General features: G+C 50.0%; 1 protein-coding gene across 4 annotated transcripts in view; it reads right to left on the reverse strand.

The window, feature by feature from the left end:
- The window catches only part of LOC138141650 (ras-related GTP-binding protein A), a 122,719-nt gene that overhangs the window by 33,704 nt on the left and 72,827 nt on the right, over window positions 1-16,188 (reverse strand). For 2 of the 4 annotated variants that reach the window (XM_069062381.1, XM_069062382.1), the window contains 2 exons: window positions 11,054-11,179; window positions 5,385-5,486 (listed from right to left, as the gene is read on the reverse strand). In XM_069062381.1, the coding sequence (XP_068918482.1) occupies window positions 5,385-5,455 (71 nt within the window). In that variant the 5' untranslated portion in view covers window positions 5,456-5,486; window positions 11,054-11,179. Of the gene's footprint in view, window positions 1-5,384; window positions 5,487-11,053; window positions 11,180-14,043; window positions 14,191-16,188 lie in introns of those variants that run through there. The other 2 variants (XM_069062383.1, XM_069062378.1) reach the window with 2 other exon arrangements.

The following is a 16,188-nucleotide window of genomic DNA, read 5'->3' on the forward strand; positions in this document are numbered from 1 at the left end:
GAAGGGTCAAGGACTAGTTTACCAAATCCCAGAGTGCCAGAATTAGGAGACCCCTGAAGCTAGAAAGAACCTTATTTTAGTACATCTGAGACCAATAAAAGGCATTCCCACCACCCAGAAATATGAGTAACCTTTCTGTACTCATTACCAAGAAGGAGAACAAATGGATCCCATGAAGATTTCGATCGATTCATGTTTCACGAGCTTTCCCAGAACCCTGAAGAATCTGAGGCTTTGGAGGGGCCTTAAAGAGCCCAAGTCCAGCTTCCTCATTTTAGAGACAAAGAAACTGAGGACAAGGGGAATGCAGTGACTTGTCTAAGGTAGCACAGCTGATAACTAGCAGAGCCAGAATTCAAACAAGCCTTTTTGACAATAGCCCTATTGCTATGTGCACTCTGCCGGGACTGGAGAAGTCTGGTCTACTTACTAGCTCTGTAACCCTGGACAAGTCACTTAACTGCCTGCCTCAGTTTCCTCCGCTATAAAACAGGGCTAATAATAGTGCCTGCTTCACAGGGTCATCATGAGGATCAGTGGGGTGAAGACATGGAAAGTCCTTTGCAAACCTTAGCTATGTAAGTACTAGTTCTTGTCAGCTCGGTGCTGACATCAGGAAGGGCAAGTACGGCCTCGCTGACGTCTTGTCCCACAGAGACCTTGCTTCCGATCTAGGTGGTGTCTGAAGCCCCTGCCAAGTCTCCTATGGGCTGCAGAGCACAACAGAAGCATTGGGCAAAGAGCCAGGAAGATCCTGGGACTCTGGGGACTGAGAGAGGGCAGCCTTTCTTGTGATTGGATGTTGTATTGTTAGGTTAGGGACAGGTGGGGATCATGCTTCCTCTGCCCCCACTGAAAGACCTGGGGGATTAGCAACAAGTGCTGGAAACTACTGAACAGTTGGTAGCCCAGGGTGATTCAAATCCCCTGCCCAAATACTTTCCAGAGCTCAGTTTGGAACAACTGAGGGTGGGGATAGGGAAGGAAGGTGGCTTTGGTAGCTCTTGAAGAAGTGAAGAGCATTCCTTGGGTGGACAAGACAGTGCCCCCTCACCCCATGTCGGTATTTATGGTCACTGGCTCCAAATAAAGAGTTTGTGGTGAGGAAACTCTCGGAATTCTAGAAAACAATGGAGAGCCTGGTCCTGGCCGAGGCTAAAAGGAACCATGGTGAAAAGAAAAGGCCTCAGTAACAGGAAGTCCCTGCTCTGAGGCTCAGGAGAGCCTCACTGCCCCCACAGACAAGGAGAGGCCTTGAGGCTTTTTTCCTTGGTGGCTAAGACTCCCAATGACAGAACAAGGCTTGTTTCAGTAGAGAGGGGTTTGGGGCCTTGGGTGGGCTGGCACAACTGGCCAGTGGAGAGAGAGGGTGCTGCTCGGGGAGCTTCTACTGGAAGGAGCCAGTCAGAGCAGACAAAGCCAAAAGCAACACTTGCCATGGCTTCCTGGGAGTGACATTAACTCAAGAAGCAGAGAAAATGCTTGGCAGGAAGCGTCCCCCAGGCTCCCCAACTCAGAGTCATTCTGGGCTCTTCACCCCCCACATGGCCGTGGCCAAGGCCTATTGCTTTTCACCTATGCAACATCTCTCAGATATGCCCCTTTCTTTGAACTGACACCTCACTCCTGGACTACGCAGTAGCTGATGGTGGGTCTGCCTGCCTCAAGGCTCTCCCAACTGCAGTCTAGCCTCCACTCACCAATAAAGAGATCTTCCTAAAACACAGGTCTGATCAAATGTCTTCCCCCTTCTTCTCCCCCTCCCCCAACTCACTAAACTCCAGTGGTTCCCTATGGCCCCCAGGATCAAAACCAAAATGCCCTTGTTTGGCATTCGAAGCCCTTTGTAACTTAGTCCTTTCATCCCTTCCAGTCTTCTTATGCCTCGCTCCTCTTACATCTACTGACCCTGGCCTCCTGGGTCTTCCACAAACAAGCCCCTCCATCTCTGACTCTAGCTGCCCCCCAGGCCTGGAATACACTCCCCACTCGTCTCACTGACATCCCTGGCTTCCTTTAAGGCCCAACTGAAATCCCACTTTCTCCAGAAAGCTCCCTTCATTCCAGGGCCTCTTCTCAGTTCAGTTTCACCAGGTTAGCCTATCTACAGCTTATTTGGGCTTACTTGTTTGCATGTTGTCTCCCGTTAGATTGGGAGCAGGCACTGCCTTCTGCCTTTCTTTGTATCTTTAGCACTTAGCATGAACCCTAACACATAGTAGGCCCTTAATCAATGCTTCCTGGCTACTTGACAACCAAAGGCATCTGCTAGGAAGGATCCTCATATCCAGGACTGTGAGTGATCCTGGGGATTTACAAACACTTAAAAACTTTATCACTCTCCTTTCCCTCCCATATCCAAGCAATTCCCCAGTCCCATTGGTCTACTTCTGTAATGAAATAGAGTAAACAAATGGAGTGGCCAATGGCATCTGAAGAAGACTCTCCCTTGTAACCCAGAAAATACTGCCCCCTTAGGCAGAGTGTTGAGAGCTCCAAAGGTGAGAGGCCCACCTGGGCTGGGAGAGCCCACCTGGGTGATGAGAGGCCCACCTGGATGATGAGAGGCCCACCTGGCTGGGAGAGCCCACCTGGGTGATGAGAGGCCCACCTGGCTGGGAGAGCCCACCTGGGTGATGAGAGGCCCACCTGGATGATGAGAGGCCCACCTGGCTGGGAGAGCCCACCTGGGTAATGAGAGGCCCACCTGGATGATGAGAGGCCCACCTGGCTGGGAGAGCTCCACCCCACCCTGGAGCTCTGAACTGATCCCATTTCTATTCTGTTCAGGATGCCTCATCAGCAAAGACGTTGCCCAAAGGGACATACTGTCTCTTGGAGCAGAGAAGGCTAAAGTGGCTGGGGAAGACTAGACTGTTATTGACATGAGGGATTGGCCTTGTCCTGCTTGGCCCTTGATGGCAGCACAACAAGAAGGGTGAGGTAGTGAGCTAAAGGTCCCCGAAGGTCTTTTGGAAACATCCAGGGCATTGTTGTCAGACCCAGGTTCAGACTAGGTGGTGTCTGAAGCCCCTGCCAAGTCTCCTATGGGCTGCAGAGCACAACAGAAGCATTGGGCAAAGTACATGGCATCTGCACTCCTGGAGCTCACAATCTCCCTGGGGGCTGGAATATAAACACAAATAAGTCAATTGCAAGCTAATCCGTTATGACTGCAGAAGACAGCTGGCAAGCAATGATGGCTGAGGTTGGAAAGAGCTGGCTTGTAGCTGAGTGGGGGGTCAGGGAAGCCTGCCTAAAGGAGATGACATCTGAGCTAGGTCTTAAGGGATGGGTAGGATTTCAAAATGCAGAGAGGGGGGCAGGGGAGGCCACTTCAGGGGCAGAGGCCAAGAAAAACCAAGACCAAGAGCCAGGACAATGCTGGCTGTGGATGGAGCCCAACGAATCATACAGTTTGACTGCAGAGTAGCTCATATGGATGCCAGCCAGGCGAGATAAGGCTAGAAAATGAGGACAGTACCAAACTGTGGAGGGCCCTGAACTCCAGGATCAGGGCTTTGCACTTGGCCTCCCCCACACCACTGCAGAGTTCAGAGCAGACTTTAGGCCACTATCTTGGCTTTGACTGTGGCTCATACAATGTAGTGGCCCTTCTCACTGTCTACCCGCACAGGTGACCCCATCCCCTTTCACCTCCTCCAGCAGGCTGCCTCCCTATCATTCCCATCTCTCATTTCTCTTTAGTCATTCTCTGGCTCCTGGATGCTTCCTACTACCAATGCCCATGGCTCCCCCATCCTCAAAACCCCCTCACTTGGTCCTGCCATCCCTGGTAACTATTTCTTCTCTGCCCTTTGTAGACAAACTCCTCAGAAAGGCCACCGCCTGCCTCAGGTGCCTCCACTCTCTCTCCTCTCGCTCTCTTCCTAATCCCTCACCATCTGGCTTCCAAGCTCATTGTCCCACTGAAACTGCTCTCAGTGATCTCTTAGTGGCCTTTTCTCAATCCTCATTCTCCCTGAGCTCCCTCCCTCTCTGGAGCCTTTGACCCTGATGGTCACTCTTCTCTCTAGGTTTTCAGGAACCGCCCCCCCCCATTCTCCTCCTCCTTCTCTGATGGCTCCTTCTCTGTCTCCTCTGCTAGATCTTCCTCTGCATCATGCCCTCTGACCACAGGTGTCCCTCAGGGCTCCATCCTGGGCCCGCTTCCCTTCTCCCTCGAGAGTATTTGGCGTGGGATCTCAGCTTCCATGAATTCAACCACCATCTCAATGACTCAAATCTCATCTCTGCTAACTTCTTGTCTTGCATCTCCAACTGCCTATCAGACATCTCAAAAGCAGATGTCAGACCTCTGAAACTCACCGTGACCTGGACTGAGCTGATCACCCTGCCCCGCCTTCAAGCTCTCCCCTCTTCCTAACTGGCCTATTACTGGCAAGGACAGCACTGAGTCCCCGATTTCCATTTCAGCCTTGACTCTTCACTGTCTCCTCCTCCACATCCAATCTGTGGTCAAGGCCTGTTGGTCACACCGAGCATCCACCCCTCCTGTCCCCCCACAGTGCCTGCCTCACTCACACCTGGGCTACTGCACTAGCTGCTGGGGGCAGGGAGCAGGCAGGACCCACCCCAAGTTTCTGCTCACTCAGCCACCAAAGGGATCTTCCTGAGGCCCAGGTCTAGCATTCTCCCATGCCTGACATACTGGCCCACTTCACGTCTGCATCGTGGCTTCCTTCAGGTCTCTGTTAAAACATCGCCATATTGGGAGAAGCCTTTCCCAATGGATCAGTCCACCTTGTGGCCAGCGCTTTCCCTCAGGGGCTCTCTGCACTCTCTCCCATTTGTCCATAGCTTGTCTGTCTCTGGCTGCCTGCATGCTCTGTCCCCATTAGACTGGGAGCTCCTTGAGGGCAGGGGTTGCCTGATCCATCTGCTCCTCCTCCCAGCAGGATTTCCTGATGTTACTGCTTCCTTCACTCCCATGCGCCACACCCCCTTGGAGCCTCACATCCCTCTGTAAGCTGCTGGGGCTGGCTGAAGTCTCACTGCCTTGCGGCACATTGCCCAAAGATCATCTCATTTGATCCTCACAGCAACTTTTACAGATGAAGAAACTGAGGCAAACAACGGTCAAGTGACTTGCCCAAGGTCACCCTGCTAGGAAGTCTGTGAGGCTGGATTTTAATTCATGTCTTCCTGATGCCAGGCCAGCACTCTACCCACCACAGCATCACCTAGCTGCCTCTTCAGCCGAGAAGCTGACTTGTCTGAAGTCAGTCTCCAGAACAAAGCCAAATAAATCCTAGAAGGTGGACCCTTTGCAGAGCTAGTACCAAGAGCCCTCCCACTTCCTCCTTCAGTCCAGGACCCTCCCAATGGCCTGCACCTCAGGCAGCTGAGGACACTGGACCTACCTGAAAGGTGCCATTGGGAGGGGCCTCCTCTTCACGACGGCCCCTGAAGAGACTATCCGAAGTCTCTCCATCCCTTGCTCCAGCCGGTGGAAGGGGATACACCTGAGAGAGACAGCAGCATTAATGGCTCAGCATGGCAGCATCCCCATTGGACTCTGGAACCCAGGGTTTCTTCCCCCTTTTATTGTCAGAGAATCTTCCCCCTCTCAGAAGCTTTTTTTTTTATAAAGCAATTGGGGTTAAGCAACTTGCTAAAGGTTACACGGCCAGTTATTTTGTGTGGGTGCTAAGTATCTGAGGCCAGAACCGATCCCGGGTTTCCCAACTCCGGGGCTGGCGCTCTTACTCACTGCACCACCTGGCCACCCCTTCTCAGAAGCTTTTTAAATGCATCAGATGGAATGCATAGGATTACAAGAAAAACTATTTTTCAAAAGTTATCCTTTTTTTTAAGTTTCTGGATCCCAGGTAGAAACCCTGGCCTGGACCAAAAAAGCCCTTCCTCCCCTACTTGTCACGTAGTCATTTCAACCCCTTCCCAGTCCCTGTCCTCCCCCTTTTCCTGTGACCTCTGGAACCCCCACTTTGCTCTGGGTAGGTCTTTAAAAGCTCCACCAGTTTGCTAGGTGGCCTCTAGAGACAAGGCATCATCCTAGATACTTTGGAAGATACCGAAGAACAGCACAGAAGAGACCGTGATCTCTGCCCGCAAGGAGTCTCCAGTCTTAAGGAAAATAACAAATTGTGCAGATAAGTAGAACTCAGAACAGAGAAGGGCAGAGTGGTAACTTTCTGGTTGGTGAAGATGCTACTTCCAGCTCTGAGAATACAGAAAGCAGTGAACTGAGTCCCAAGGGCAGGGGCAGATCAGCAGTAACTAAAGCATGGTGGTAGGAAACTGTAGGAAACATGAGGGGGACAGCAAACAGTCCAATGTGTCTTCACCTAGAGGGGAGGAAGGAGATCCTGGAAGGCCTGACAAACAACTGTGGGCATCGTTCCCAATACTCCAGATCTCAGAGGCAGTTTTAGGAGGGCTTTGGTGACTCCATTGAGAGGGCAGCTCAGAATGAACTCCTATAGCTCTCCCCAACCAAAGAGCTGACAAGTGGGGAGAAGAGGCATTCGGTTTGAAAACCAGACTTCATAAAAGCAGTCCTAAGGCCGCTACACCCCAGCAGATAAATTAAGGAGACTAGTAGCCAAGCTTAGCTTAAAGCAATAGCAGCTCAAGGTCACCTGAAGAAACTGCCTGCCCAAAGAGAAGGCAACTTTCCTTGAAGCAAACCAATTGTGCAGGATTTCCAGAGAAGGCAGAACTAGACCTGCTGTAGCTACCAGGCACTATGAGGTGCAGAGTGAGTTACAGATTGCCCAGAAGAGCCTCACCGATCTTTACAGCAAATGCATCTTAGCACTTAATACTGAAAATGGAGGTGCAGGCAGGCACACACTTTCATAGACAAGAAGGCGGTACAGCTGAAGAAAAGTCTGTCAAAGCACAGAGCGTGGCAGATGAGACGCAAGCTGGAACAGACAGATGCTGAATCCAGACCCTTGGGTCTAGAGATTGGAACTCACTGTAGTGAGTGATGATGTGGGCCAGGGGTGGGGAGCCTGGGACACTTGAGGACCTAGAGGCCACATGGTTGTAAGCTGTTGGGCTAAAGTGGTTTTCCTTCATGTTGCTTGTGAATAAGAACTCTCCTGCTCCATACTTTGTGCTCTTGGGTTTCTTGAGCCCTGGGCTGCCATGTTCACAAGCTCTTCTTCTAGCCTAGCTTCTCCAGTCTTTTCTCCTTATCTAGTCTTCTATTTTTAACTGCAGCACCAAACCGTTTTACTCTGAGAGCTGGTGACACTAGGCCCCAACCTCTGCATCTTGGAAGGGATTCTGCTCCCTGAAATTCTTGGCCTTTTGCTCTTTCACACGAATTTTGGATTTATCTTGTTGAGCCCTGGTGGCTTGTTTAGCATAGTACTAGATCTACAGATTCATTAGTTTTAGTATATTAGTACAGCCTAGCCATGAACAATTATTTAGGACTTCCTTCATTTCTGTAAAGACTGTTTTTAAACTATATTTATATAAGTCCTAGATGCTAGCTAAATTCCCAGATATGTTAGGCATTTTGTAGTTATCATCTATGGAACTGATTTTTCTATCTTTTCCTCATAACTTTTGTTAATAATATAAATGTTAAATCTATGTTAATATAAATTTTTAAATGTTAATGATTTTGACCCCTCCCCACTTCCCTGGTTTCCTTGCACTTTCCTTCTCTTCCATGCACTCTACAATCCAGCCACACTGGTCTACTTGCTGTTCTTCACACACTACACTCCATCTCCTGACTCCAGACCTTTGCACTAGCTGTCCCCCATTCCTGGAATGCCATCCCTCCTTACCTCTTTCTCCTAGATTTCCCAGCTTCCTTCCCCTACTACTACTGCCTACCCTTTGAGATTACTTTCCCTCTATACTATATGTATCTACAGATTGCTTCTCCGCCCCCCCCCCATTTAAATGTGAGCTTCTTGAGGGTAGGACCATGGTTTTGCTCTCTCTGGATCCCTAGAGCTTAGCACAGTACCTGGCACGCAATAAGCACTCTATAAATGCTTACTGACTGATTATCCTGCACCTTGGCGCTCTCCTCTGCTAGAGGCGATTCCCCTATATGGGAGGTCTCTTGCTCTGACACTTCTGCTGTTCAGGGAAATTGGACTTTCCCCAGAAGGGCCCTCACCCTTGGACCCCCTCCTCAGTAGCTGCTGCTGCTTCTCTTATGCTGGTGATACTCAGGACCAGGATGGGAAGGCAGCATCTTCCTTGTTCCTGACTGCCATCCCCACCGGGCCGTTCATGAGTCTGCTCAGATATGTCTAGATGCCCACTCTCCTTTCTCTCATTAGCGCAGTATGTGACTCACACTCTTCCCCACCTCTGTCCTCATCTTTGTGCCCCTTCAAACACCTGGGCCTCCCACTTTAGCCTCCTCCATCTCTCTGTCTCAGGGGTGGCCACTTCTTAGGCCTTCCTCAAGCCTCTGAATTGTTCCACCTCCAAAATCTTCAAATCCACAATTACCCCTTCTAGAACGTCCTGTCACTACCCCAGATTCCTCCTGAATCTGCTCTGTCTTCACCTCAACCTTTGGTTCCCCTATTCCTCCCTGTTCTCCCACTCAATCACCCCAATTCTGGTCTCTCTTTCCTCCCCCTTCAATAGTCACGAGCCTACAGGTAACCAGTTAAACAAGACACTGTCTCCCACCCTGGAATCCTCTGCCCCCTTATCCTTCCATTACTCAAACCCCGCTAATCCTCAACCCCAGGTCAACCCTCCCCACCCCACAAACATAATCCTCCTTCTCTGCTCCTCTCCTGAACCACCAGATGTTACTGAGGGAAGTTAAGGAACCATGTTGTCCTTTGGGCAGACAGGGGGTAGACTATAGGTGTGGGAGGGGGCCCATGAGGGAGCAAGGTTCTGGATGAGGTGCCAGAGACTATGCACAGGTCAAGGGGTCGAATTTGGCAGGGGGGAGGTAAGGACACCCCTTTCCTTTTGAAAGAAAGGTTTTATTGATTTCTTATGTTCCTGTCACTTCTCAACTTGCCCCCACTCCCATGTACATCACTCAGGTCTAATAACATCTGCCTCACTGACGTCCGAGAGATGGGAGATGGACAGACAGGTGGAACTAGGCCTCCTCCATGTGATAGTAATGGAATATAAAGATTCCCCTGTATTGGCTTGGTTTTCAAATTGATTGTGTTAAAACCCAGAGTTTGTTAATCCCACCTGTGGGATGGACTTGTTGATGTGAAAAGAGAGTCCTGAACTGGGAGGAGCTGGTGACGGTAGATTTGGAGAGACACAAGAGAGAGGCAGAAGAACTTTTTGGAAGCAGCACCTCGTGGAGGCAGAGAGAGACTGAGAATTGCTGGGGGCCACTTTAAATTGCCCTGGACTTTTGAGACCTGCCCCCGGAGCTGCCAAGGACTGAGGAGACATGGCTGTTTTGCTGGTACTTTGTCTGTCTGTTTTGATGTTGTTTTGCCAGATTTGTCCACTGGTGAAAGACAGTCCTTTTGTTGAAGAAGTCCTGGAACCTGGCTGTTGGCTAAGAGCTCCTGAGACTGTCCTGCAGACAGAGTGAATATTGTCCGCTGGTGAAGGACAGTGCTGTTGTTGCAGGGGTCTGGAGACTGTCCTGCAGACAGAGTGAATACTGTCCACTGGTGAAGGACAGTGCTGTTGTTGCAGGGGTCTGGGAACCTTTCTGTTGGTTCAGAAGCCCTGAAGAAGGATTTTCTTGTTGTATGTTCACAGAAATCCTGGGAGAGGGTTTTGCTAATGTTTTCAGGGGTTCTAGGACTATTCTACAGACAGAGGATGAATTAATGAAGGGACTGGCAATGTATCTTGTGGCCTTGCTAAGCCTTGTCTCCCCAGGAACTAAGGTTGCTGAGAACTTGCCTCTTGTCAAGATGAAGAAAAGACCTCCATTTGGGTATTAAGTGCTGTGCTTAAACTTGATGTAACTCTGGGGTAGATTCAATTGTGATCCAGGGGTGGGGAACTTTTGACCTTTTTGTGTTCTATGGTTGAACAAATGAATGTACTTTACTTATGGTTGGAAACTAACCTCCATTTGAGAAGAGGGGCTTTGTGGTGGACTAAATGAAGGTATAGCCTAGGGGTGGAGTAGTATTTAGAACAGGGACTTTGTAATTGATTGAATGAATGGAAGGTCCTGGGGTGGGGTAGTACTTGGAGATTATTTAATCACACTTACCGTGTTTCCCCGATAATAAGACACTGTCTTATTATTTTTTTTTGGACAGAAAAACACCAGAGGGCTTATTTTCAGGGGAGGGCTTATTTTAATGAACATTGACAGCAATTTTAATAAACAGGTAAATGTGAACAAAAAAATGTACCTTTATTCAATAATGAATTCAATAAAGAACAGGATGACTTGCTCACTGCTGCAGCTCTGATTGGATGCAGCTTGGAGCGCGGTGTGCGTTTCACGGGGGGGAGGGAGGGAGGTACCGTAATGTAGGGTGTAGAGCAGGGGATCACCTTCACTATAGTAGCAATCTCAGTAGGGCTTATTTTCGGGGGAGGGCTTATTTTAGAGGAATCTTACACAGTAAGGGGAGGGCTTATTTTCGGGATAGGTCTTATTATCGGGGAAACACGGTAGTAAATGCTGTATTTTGAATGATGTCATGTTTTGATCTTCTCTGTTCTTGGTTTGTCACTGAATAAAATGGAGAGCACCTATGCTGGTATTTTGAACCTTGGGAAGTTGCCTTTCCTTGGCATTATATTACACTCCACCCCTACCTCCCATCTCCCCAGTCAAGACCGGTCACTGCACTGACCTCAGTGCCGATGTTCCATGACACCTCTTTCTCTGAGACTTGGGAAAGAAAGTAAGAGAAAGTGGGTGATGTTTCAGAGAACTGTTAAGCAGCTGAGGAGGGTGCAGAATGTTCCTAGCAGTCACTGTGGGGGACATGAGGGGGAATCAAAGAGAGCCACACAGAAGGCTCACCAAGAAGCAAGCAGTCAAGCTGAACTTATCCATGGGCTTTCCCACCTTAGGACCCTTCCCTTTCTTGGGCATTCATAAGAAGGGATATCTCCATACCTGGCCAGTGAGCTGATGGAGTGGGAAAATTGCAGGTGTTCTTTCTTCCTGAGCTGCGTGGCACCCAGGACACGTAATCACCAGAAGGGTGACCACGTCGTAGCAGATGGACTAGCCAGAGGGAACCTGGAGGGAAGGGAGAAAAAGCAGAGGGAGGCTGAAGGCCACTAGAGTGAATGGCCCAATGCAGGCCATGCTGGTGACAGCTGGGGGGCTGGGACTCTGCCATCTCCCATTCCTCTCAAATACTTGAACAGTGCAATGTCAATGATGGGGCCTCACATTCCAGCCAGTGGCAGACTTGAGAATGTACCATCCAAGACCTCACCCATGGTCCAGGATCTCAGCAACGAGGGGGCCACTTTTCATTGCAGTTAAGAAACAACGCCCTGGGCAGATTTCACTTCTTCAGGAGGCAAAATCCCTGTGCTACATCTAGTCCCTTCCAACAGGGCAGGTTACAGGCCCAGCACTCCCCACTTCCCTAGGCTAGCCTTGGTGATTGGACTGTTGGGTAGGGCTGGGCTGGGCTGACAACCATCAGTCCCAGGGGAAGTTAGGAGGAGCCTCGGTGGCTGTGGCTGCCTTGAACTGACACTAGGAGCTGTGTTGCTGCTGCTGAATTTCTTTGCTATTACCTGCTTTTATTAATTAAACTGTTCAGCTTTTGACTACAACCTGAGGCCCAAGTGACTTGTTATCAGACGATTTCAAAAAGGAATACAGAGCTGTCAGTAAGTAGGAGCAAGACACTGATGGGAGAATCTGTAAGCTAAGAGTAAGAAGTTCTGCCCCAGACCCTCCCCCCATGCCCCCAACACTAGCCCCAAAGCCAGCTTAGCACCCACAATGCAAAACTCCTCCAGTTGGCATTCAAGGCCTCCCTCCCCCCCACAAAACATGATCTTATGGGGTCCTCCTCCTTGCTGCTCTGCCCTCGAACACCTTGGGCAATCCCAATTTCATTTCTCAGCCTTTGCCCAAGATAGTCCTTATGTTTCAAATGCCCTCCCCATCCTTCAGGGCACAGCTCCAATAAGACTCTGACCATAAAGTTTCCCCTCACCTTGAATAGAGCACTTTGTGCTTGCCTATCTTTCTATCATAATTGGCAATTACATCATTATGATATTTGTCAGATAGCTTTATGTTTGGGCATGCATGAAGCTGAACCCTTCCGTTAGACTATAAGCTCCGTGAGGGCAGGACAGCTTTGTCTCTCCCCTAGTGCCTAGCGCATTTCTTGGCATATTCCGGCTCTAACTCTAACTCCTAACCTGTTGGTACTTTTTCAAGGAGAGATGGATGGATGGATGGATGAATGGATGGATGGATGGATGGATGATATGCTATATGTACCCTAAGGTTCACAAAGTGTGCTCCCAGAGCCCCTGGGGGTTCATAACACTCTTTCAGGGAGTCGACAAGATCAAAACTTCCCAGTAACACTAAGATTTTTTCATTTCCAATATGGTAGATATGGATAGATATAGGCTACATAAACAAAAACTCTTGGGAAGGGAGAAGAATCAGTCCTTAAATTATTTTAAGAGTAGAAAGGGATCTGGAGAGCAGCCAATTAGAGAGCTGCCACCCTAAGGGATAGCTTTGCTTTGAACTTTCTGTTGTGACCCTCCAAACCTTCAGCCAGGCTCCTCCCATATTAAGAATAGCAATACACTATGGGCTTTCTCTAAGGCAGCCCAAAATGCTTTTCCATAGAAGGTGAGGCATGATGGGAGTGCACAATTTAGCCAAGCACCTGTTGGCCAACTGTGTCCAGCTTAAATGACAAGTCGCCGGGAGTTTCCCTGCTTCAAGCTCCATCCGTCCAATCTCTGCACCCTTCCCCCACCAGCCTACTCTCCTGCCCCTCCTCCACTCTTTGTGCCCTTTCAGATTCAGACTCCTTTACCTCTCAACAACCCTGTGCAATAGGTAGCTCAAGTATTATTATCCCCATTTTATCTACCAGGAGAGCTGACATCCCCAGAAATGTTTAGTTCTCTTGGAGGCTGGACTTAGAAAGGCGGCTGATTAGCACACTAATTAGTATGGTCTTCAACACACTAATTGTTTTGGGAGAGGTGACCCTCTCAAGAATAAACTCAGAGATCACCCCCCCACCTTGGCCTGGGGCTGCCTTTCTGGGCCCCCCACCCCCTTTCTCTACTCTAGCTACCGCAGCCTCTTGGCTTTGCCCCCACCCAGCCAACCCAGGACCCAGCCAGGATCTCCTGCCTCCAGGCTTTTTATATAAGAGGTCTTACCATTCACTTGGTATTTGCCTTCCAGAGCTCTTCTCTGAACCTGCAGCCTGGGGCATGTTTTGTCCTTGCCCCCCTGGCACAACAGTGGGCACACACCACTTGCTTCCCTTGTTTATCTGGGGGGAGGTTTCGGGAGAGGGGAATGCCATAGAGCAGCAGCCCATGGAGAACAGACAGGCTCCCCCAGGGCCCAAGGTCACTAAGCTCTTACACCGAGGGCAGCAGACCAGGTCTTTCCCACTCAGAGAACCCTGGGTCTATTCGGCCACGCCACCTTGCCTGGACCAGAAAAGTAAAAGCTGACACTTACATAGTGCTGTGAGGCCAAGAAATGCCAAACACCCAGTAGCTAGTTAGATACCCCGTCCCCACTCCCCAGCCCTTCTTTTCAATAAGATTCCCCCAGGGCTGCTACTTAGCCACTGGGAAAGCCCTCCAAAGCCCAGCCTCCTGGGAATCAGCCCTGCAGCTCCCCAGAGACCTGTGGGCAGGGGGGGTGGAATCAGAGTGACATATCCAGCCCCAGTCTCTCTCCTGAGTTCCACGCCCACAGCACCCACCAACCCCTACTTGGACAGAATGTCCCATAGACATCTCCAGCTCACCCCGTCCCAAACTGAACTCCTGATCTTCCCCCCAAAAGCTCCCCTCTTCCAAACCTCCCCCTTCTTCCAGTCTCCCAGGTTCTTAAGGCCAGGCTGCCTTGTCACTCTCCCTCACCTCAAATATCCATTCCGTTACCAGGACTCCTCTTCTCTCTGTTCACAGCCAGCTGCCCCCTGAGCTCAGGCTTTCCTCGTGTCTGGGCCAGACTGCTGTTCCTAACTGGTCACCCTGCCTCAGGGCTCTTAGCCACTCTGGTCCACCCTAGCTGCTGTCCATCTTACCAGCAGCTGCTGCCCACAATTGTCCTCAAGTGCCGATCTTGAGTGTGACTCCCCTACTCAGGAAACTCCAGCGACTTCCTCCAGCCTCTAGGCTTGGACCAATTAGAAACTCTGCTATCTAACCTTCAAAGGCCAACACAGCCTAGCCCCAACTGGGCGCCTTGCTTCATTCAGTACTTCTCCTCCTCCTCTGGGATACAGCCAAACTCCTTTTTCTGAGCATCTGAACTGGTTGGCCCCCATTCCTAGAACACAGGACCTCCTCACCTCCACCTCGTAGAGACTCTGATTCCTTCCCTCCTCCTCCTTCCCTAGGTTTGAGCTATTTTGTATTTATTTAGTAGGAAGGAAGCAGGCATTTTATTAAGCACCTACTATGTGCCAAGCATTTTGCTAAGCACTTTTCAAATATTCTCTTATTTCATTCTCACAATAACCTGGTGCTATCATTAACAGGTGAGGAAACTGAGGCAAACAGAGGTTCAGTGATCTGCACAGTGTCACACAGCTGAACTTGGTCGGGCTTCCTGACACCAGGCTCAGCACTTGATCCACTGCAGCGCCACCTAGCTGACTTCTGTATATATTTACTCATGTATTGGTTGTGTTCCAGTTAGACTTGTGAGCTCCTTGAGAGTAGGGCCTGTTTTGGGTTTTTTCCCTGTACCCCCAGCCCCCAGCACAGGGTTTGGCTCAAAGGAGGTGCTTAATAAATGCTTGTTGGTTGACTGACTGATGCATGGTGAGCTCAAAAAGACTGCAGTGTGTTACTAACCATGAGCTCAGCATGAAAGCTGTTAACACAGAGATGTGGACTAGAGGTCAGCCATGGAATGGGCTTGGCCACTCAGAGACAGCTGGGTGAACTGAGGCCTAGAGGGAGGCATGGAGCAGGCCCTTCAATAGAATGGTTCCTCAGAGGGTTGTGAAACAGTGAGAAGCTAAGCAATCATCTTTCCTACTTACAGGGCTCCAGGATGACCCTGACTTTGAACACTGTGCTTTGAACAATGCACTAGGCCATCCTCCCACAACCCCATCCCATGCCCTTGAAAACAGTGACTACCCCCAGATTTGATGTGTGCCATCAGGAGAAGTGGCTCCAGGTGATGGATGCTGACCATGTGGCCTGGGGGACTGGGAGACTGGGGGAGGGAGATGCTGCTGCTGCCCCTGCCTCATGATATCTGGAGGAAGGCCAGAGGCCTTCTCATATTCTTGCCTAGCAGCAACAGGACCCATTCTCCAGTTTGCTTTCCCTCTCTACCTCTGTTTCTTTTTCTCTCTCCTCATGTCTCTCTTTTTCTCTGTCTCACTGTCTCATCCCTCTGTCTCTGTCATATTTTTTTCTGTCTCTTTTTTCTCTCTTTCTCACTCTGTCTTTTTGTATCTGTCTGTCTTTCACCCTCTGCTTCCCCTCTTCCTCTGTCTCTTACCCTCTGCTCTCCCTCTCCCTCAACCTCTCTCTTTCTCTATCTCTATCTCTGTCTCTCTTTTTTTCTCTCTGTCTCTCCTGCCTCTGTTTCTATTTCTCTGTCTTTCTCTGTCTTGTCTCTCACCCTATGCTCTCTTTCTCCCTCTCTGTATCTTTCTCTCACCCCCTCCTCTCCCTCTTTCACCCTGTCTCTGTGTCTCTCTCCCTGTCTCTCTCTCTTTTCTCTCTGTCCCTGTCTCTCCTCTCTGTCTCTCTCTCCTTTCTCTGTCTCTCTCCTCTCTCTCCTTTCTCTGTCTCTCTCCTCTTTCTGTCTCTCTCTCCTTTCTCTGACTCTGTCTCTCTCTCCTCTCTCTCTCTCTTCTCTGTCTCTGTCTCTCTCCTCTCTCCCTCCCCCCTCCTTCCCTCCCCTCCCTCTCTTTCCCTCTCTCTGTCTCTCCCTCTGTGTGTGTGTGTGTGTGTCTCTCTCTTTCTCCCCCCCCCCTCTGTGTCTCTCTCCCTCTCTCTTTTCTGTCTGTCAGTCTCTGTCTCTGTGGACAGGTCCTC

Source organism: Petaurus breviceps, unplaced genomic scaffold, assembly GCF_028583685.1.
Source record: "Petaurus breviceps papuanus isolate PSGF00001 unplaced genomic scaffold, PetGlider_PUasm1.0 90451, whole genome shotgun sequence".
In the NCBI taxonomy this organism is placed as follows: domain Eukaryota; kingdom Metazoa; phylum Chordata; class Mammalia; order Diprotodontia; family Petauridae; genus Petaurus; species Petaurus breviceps.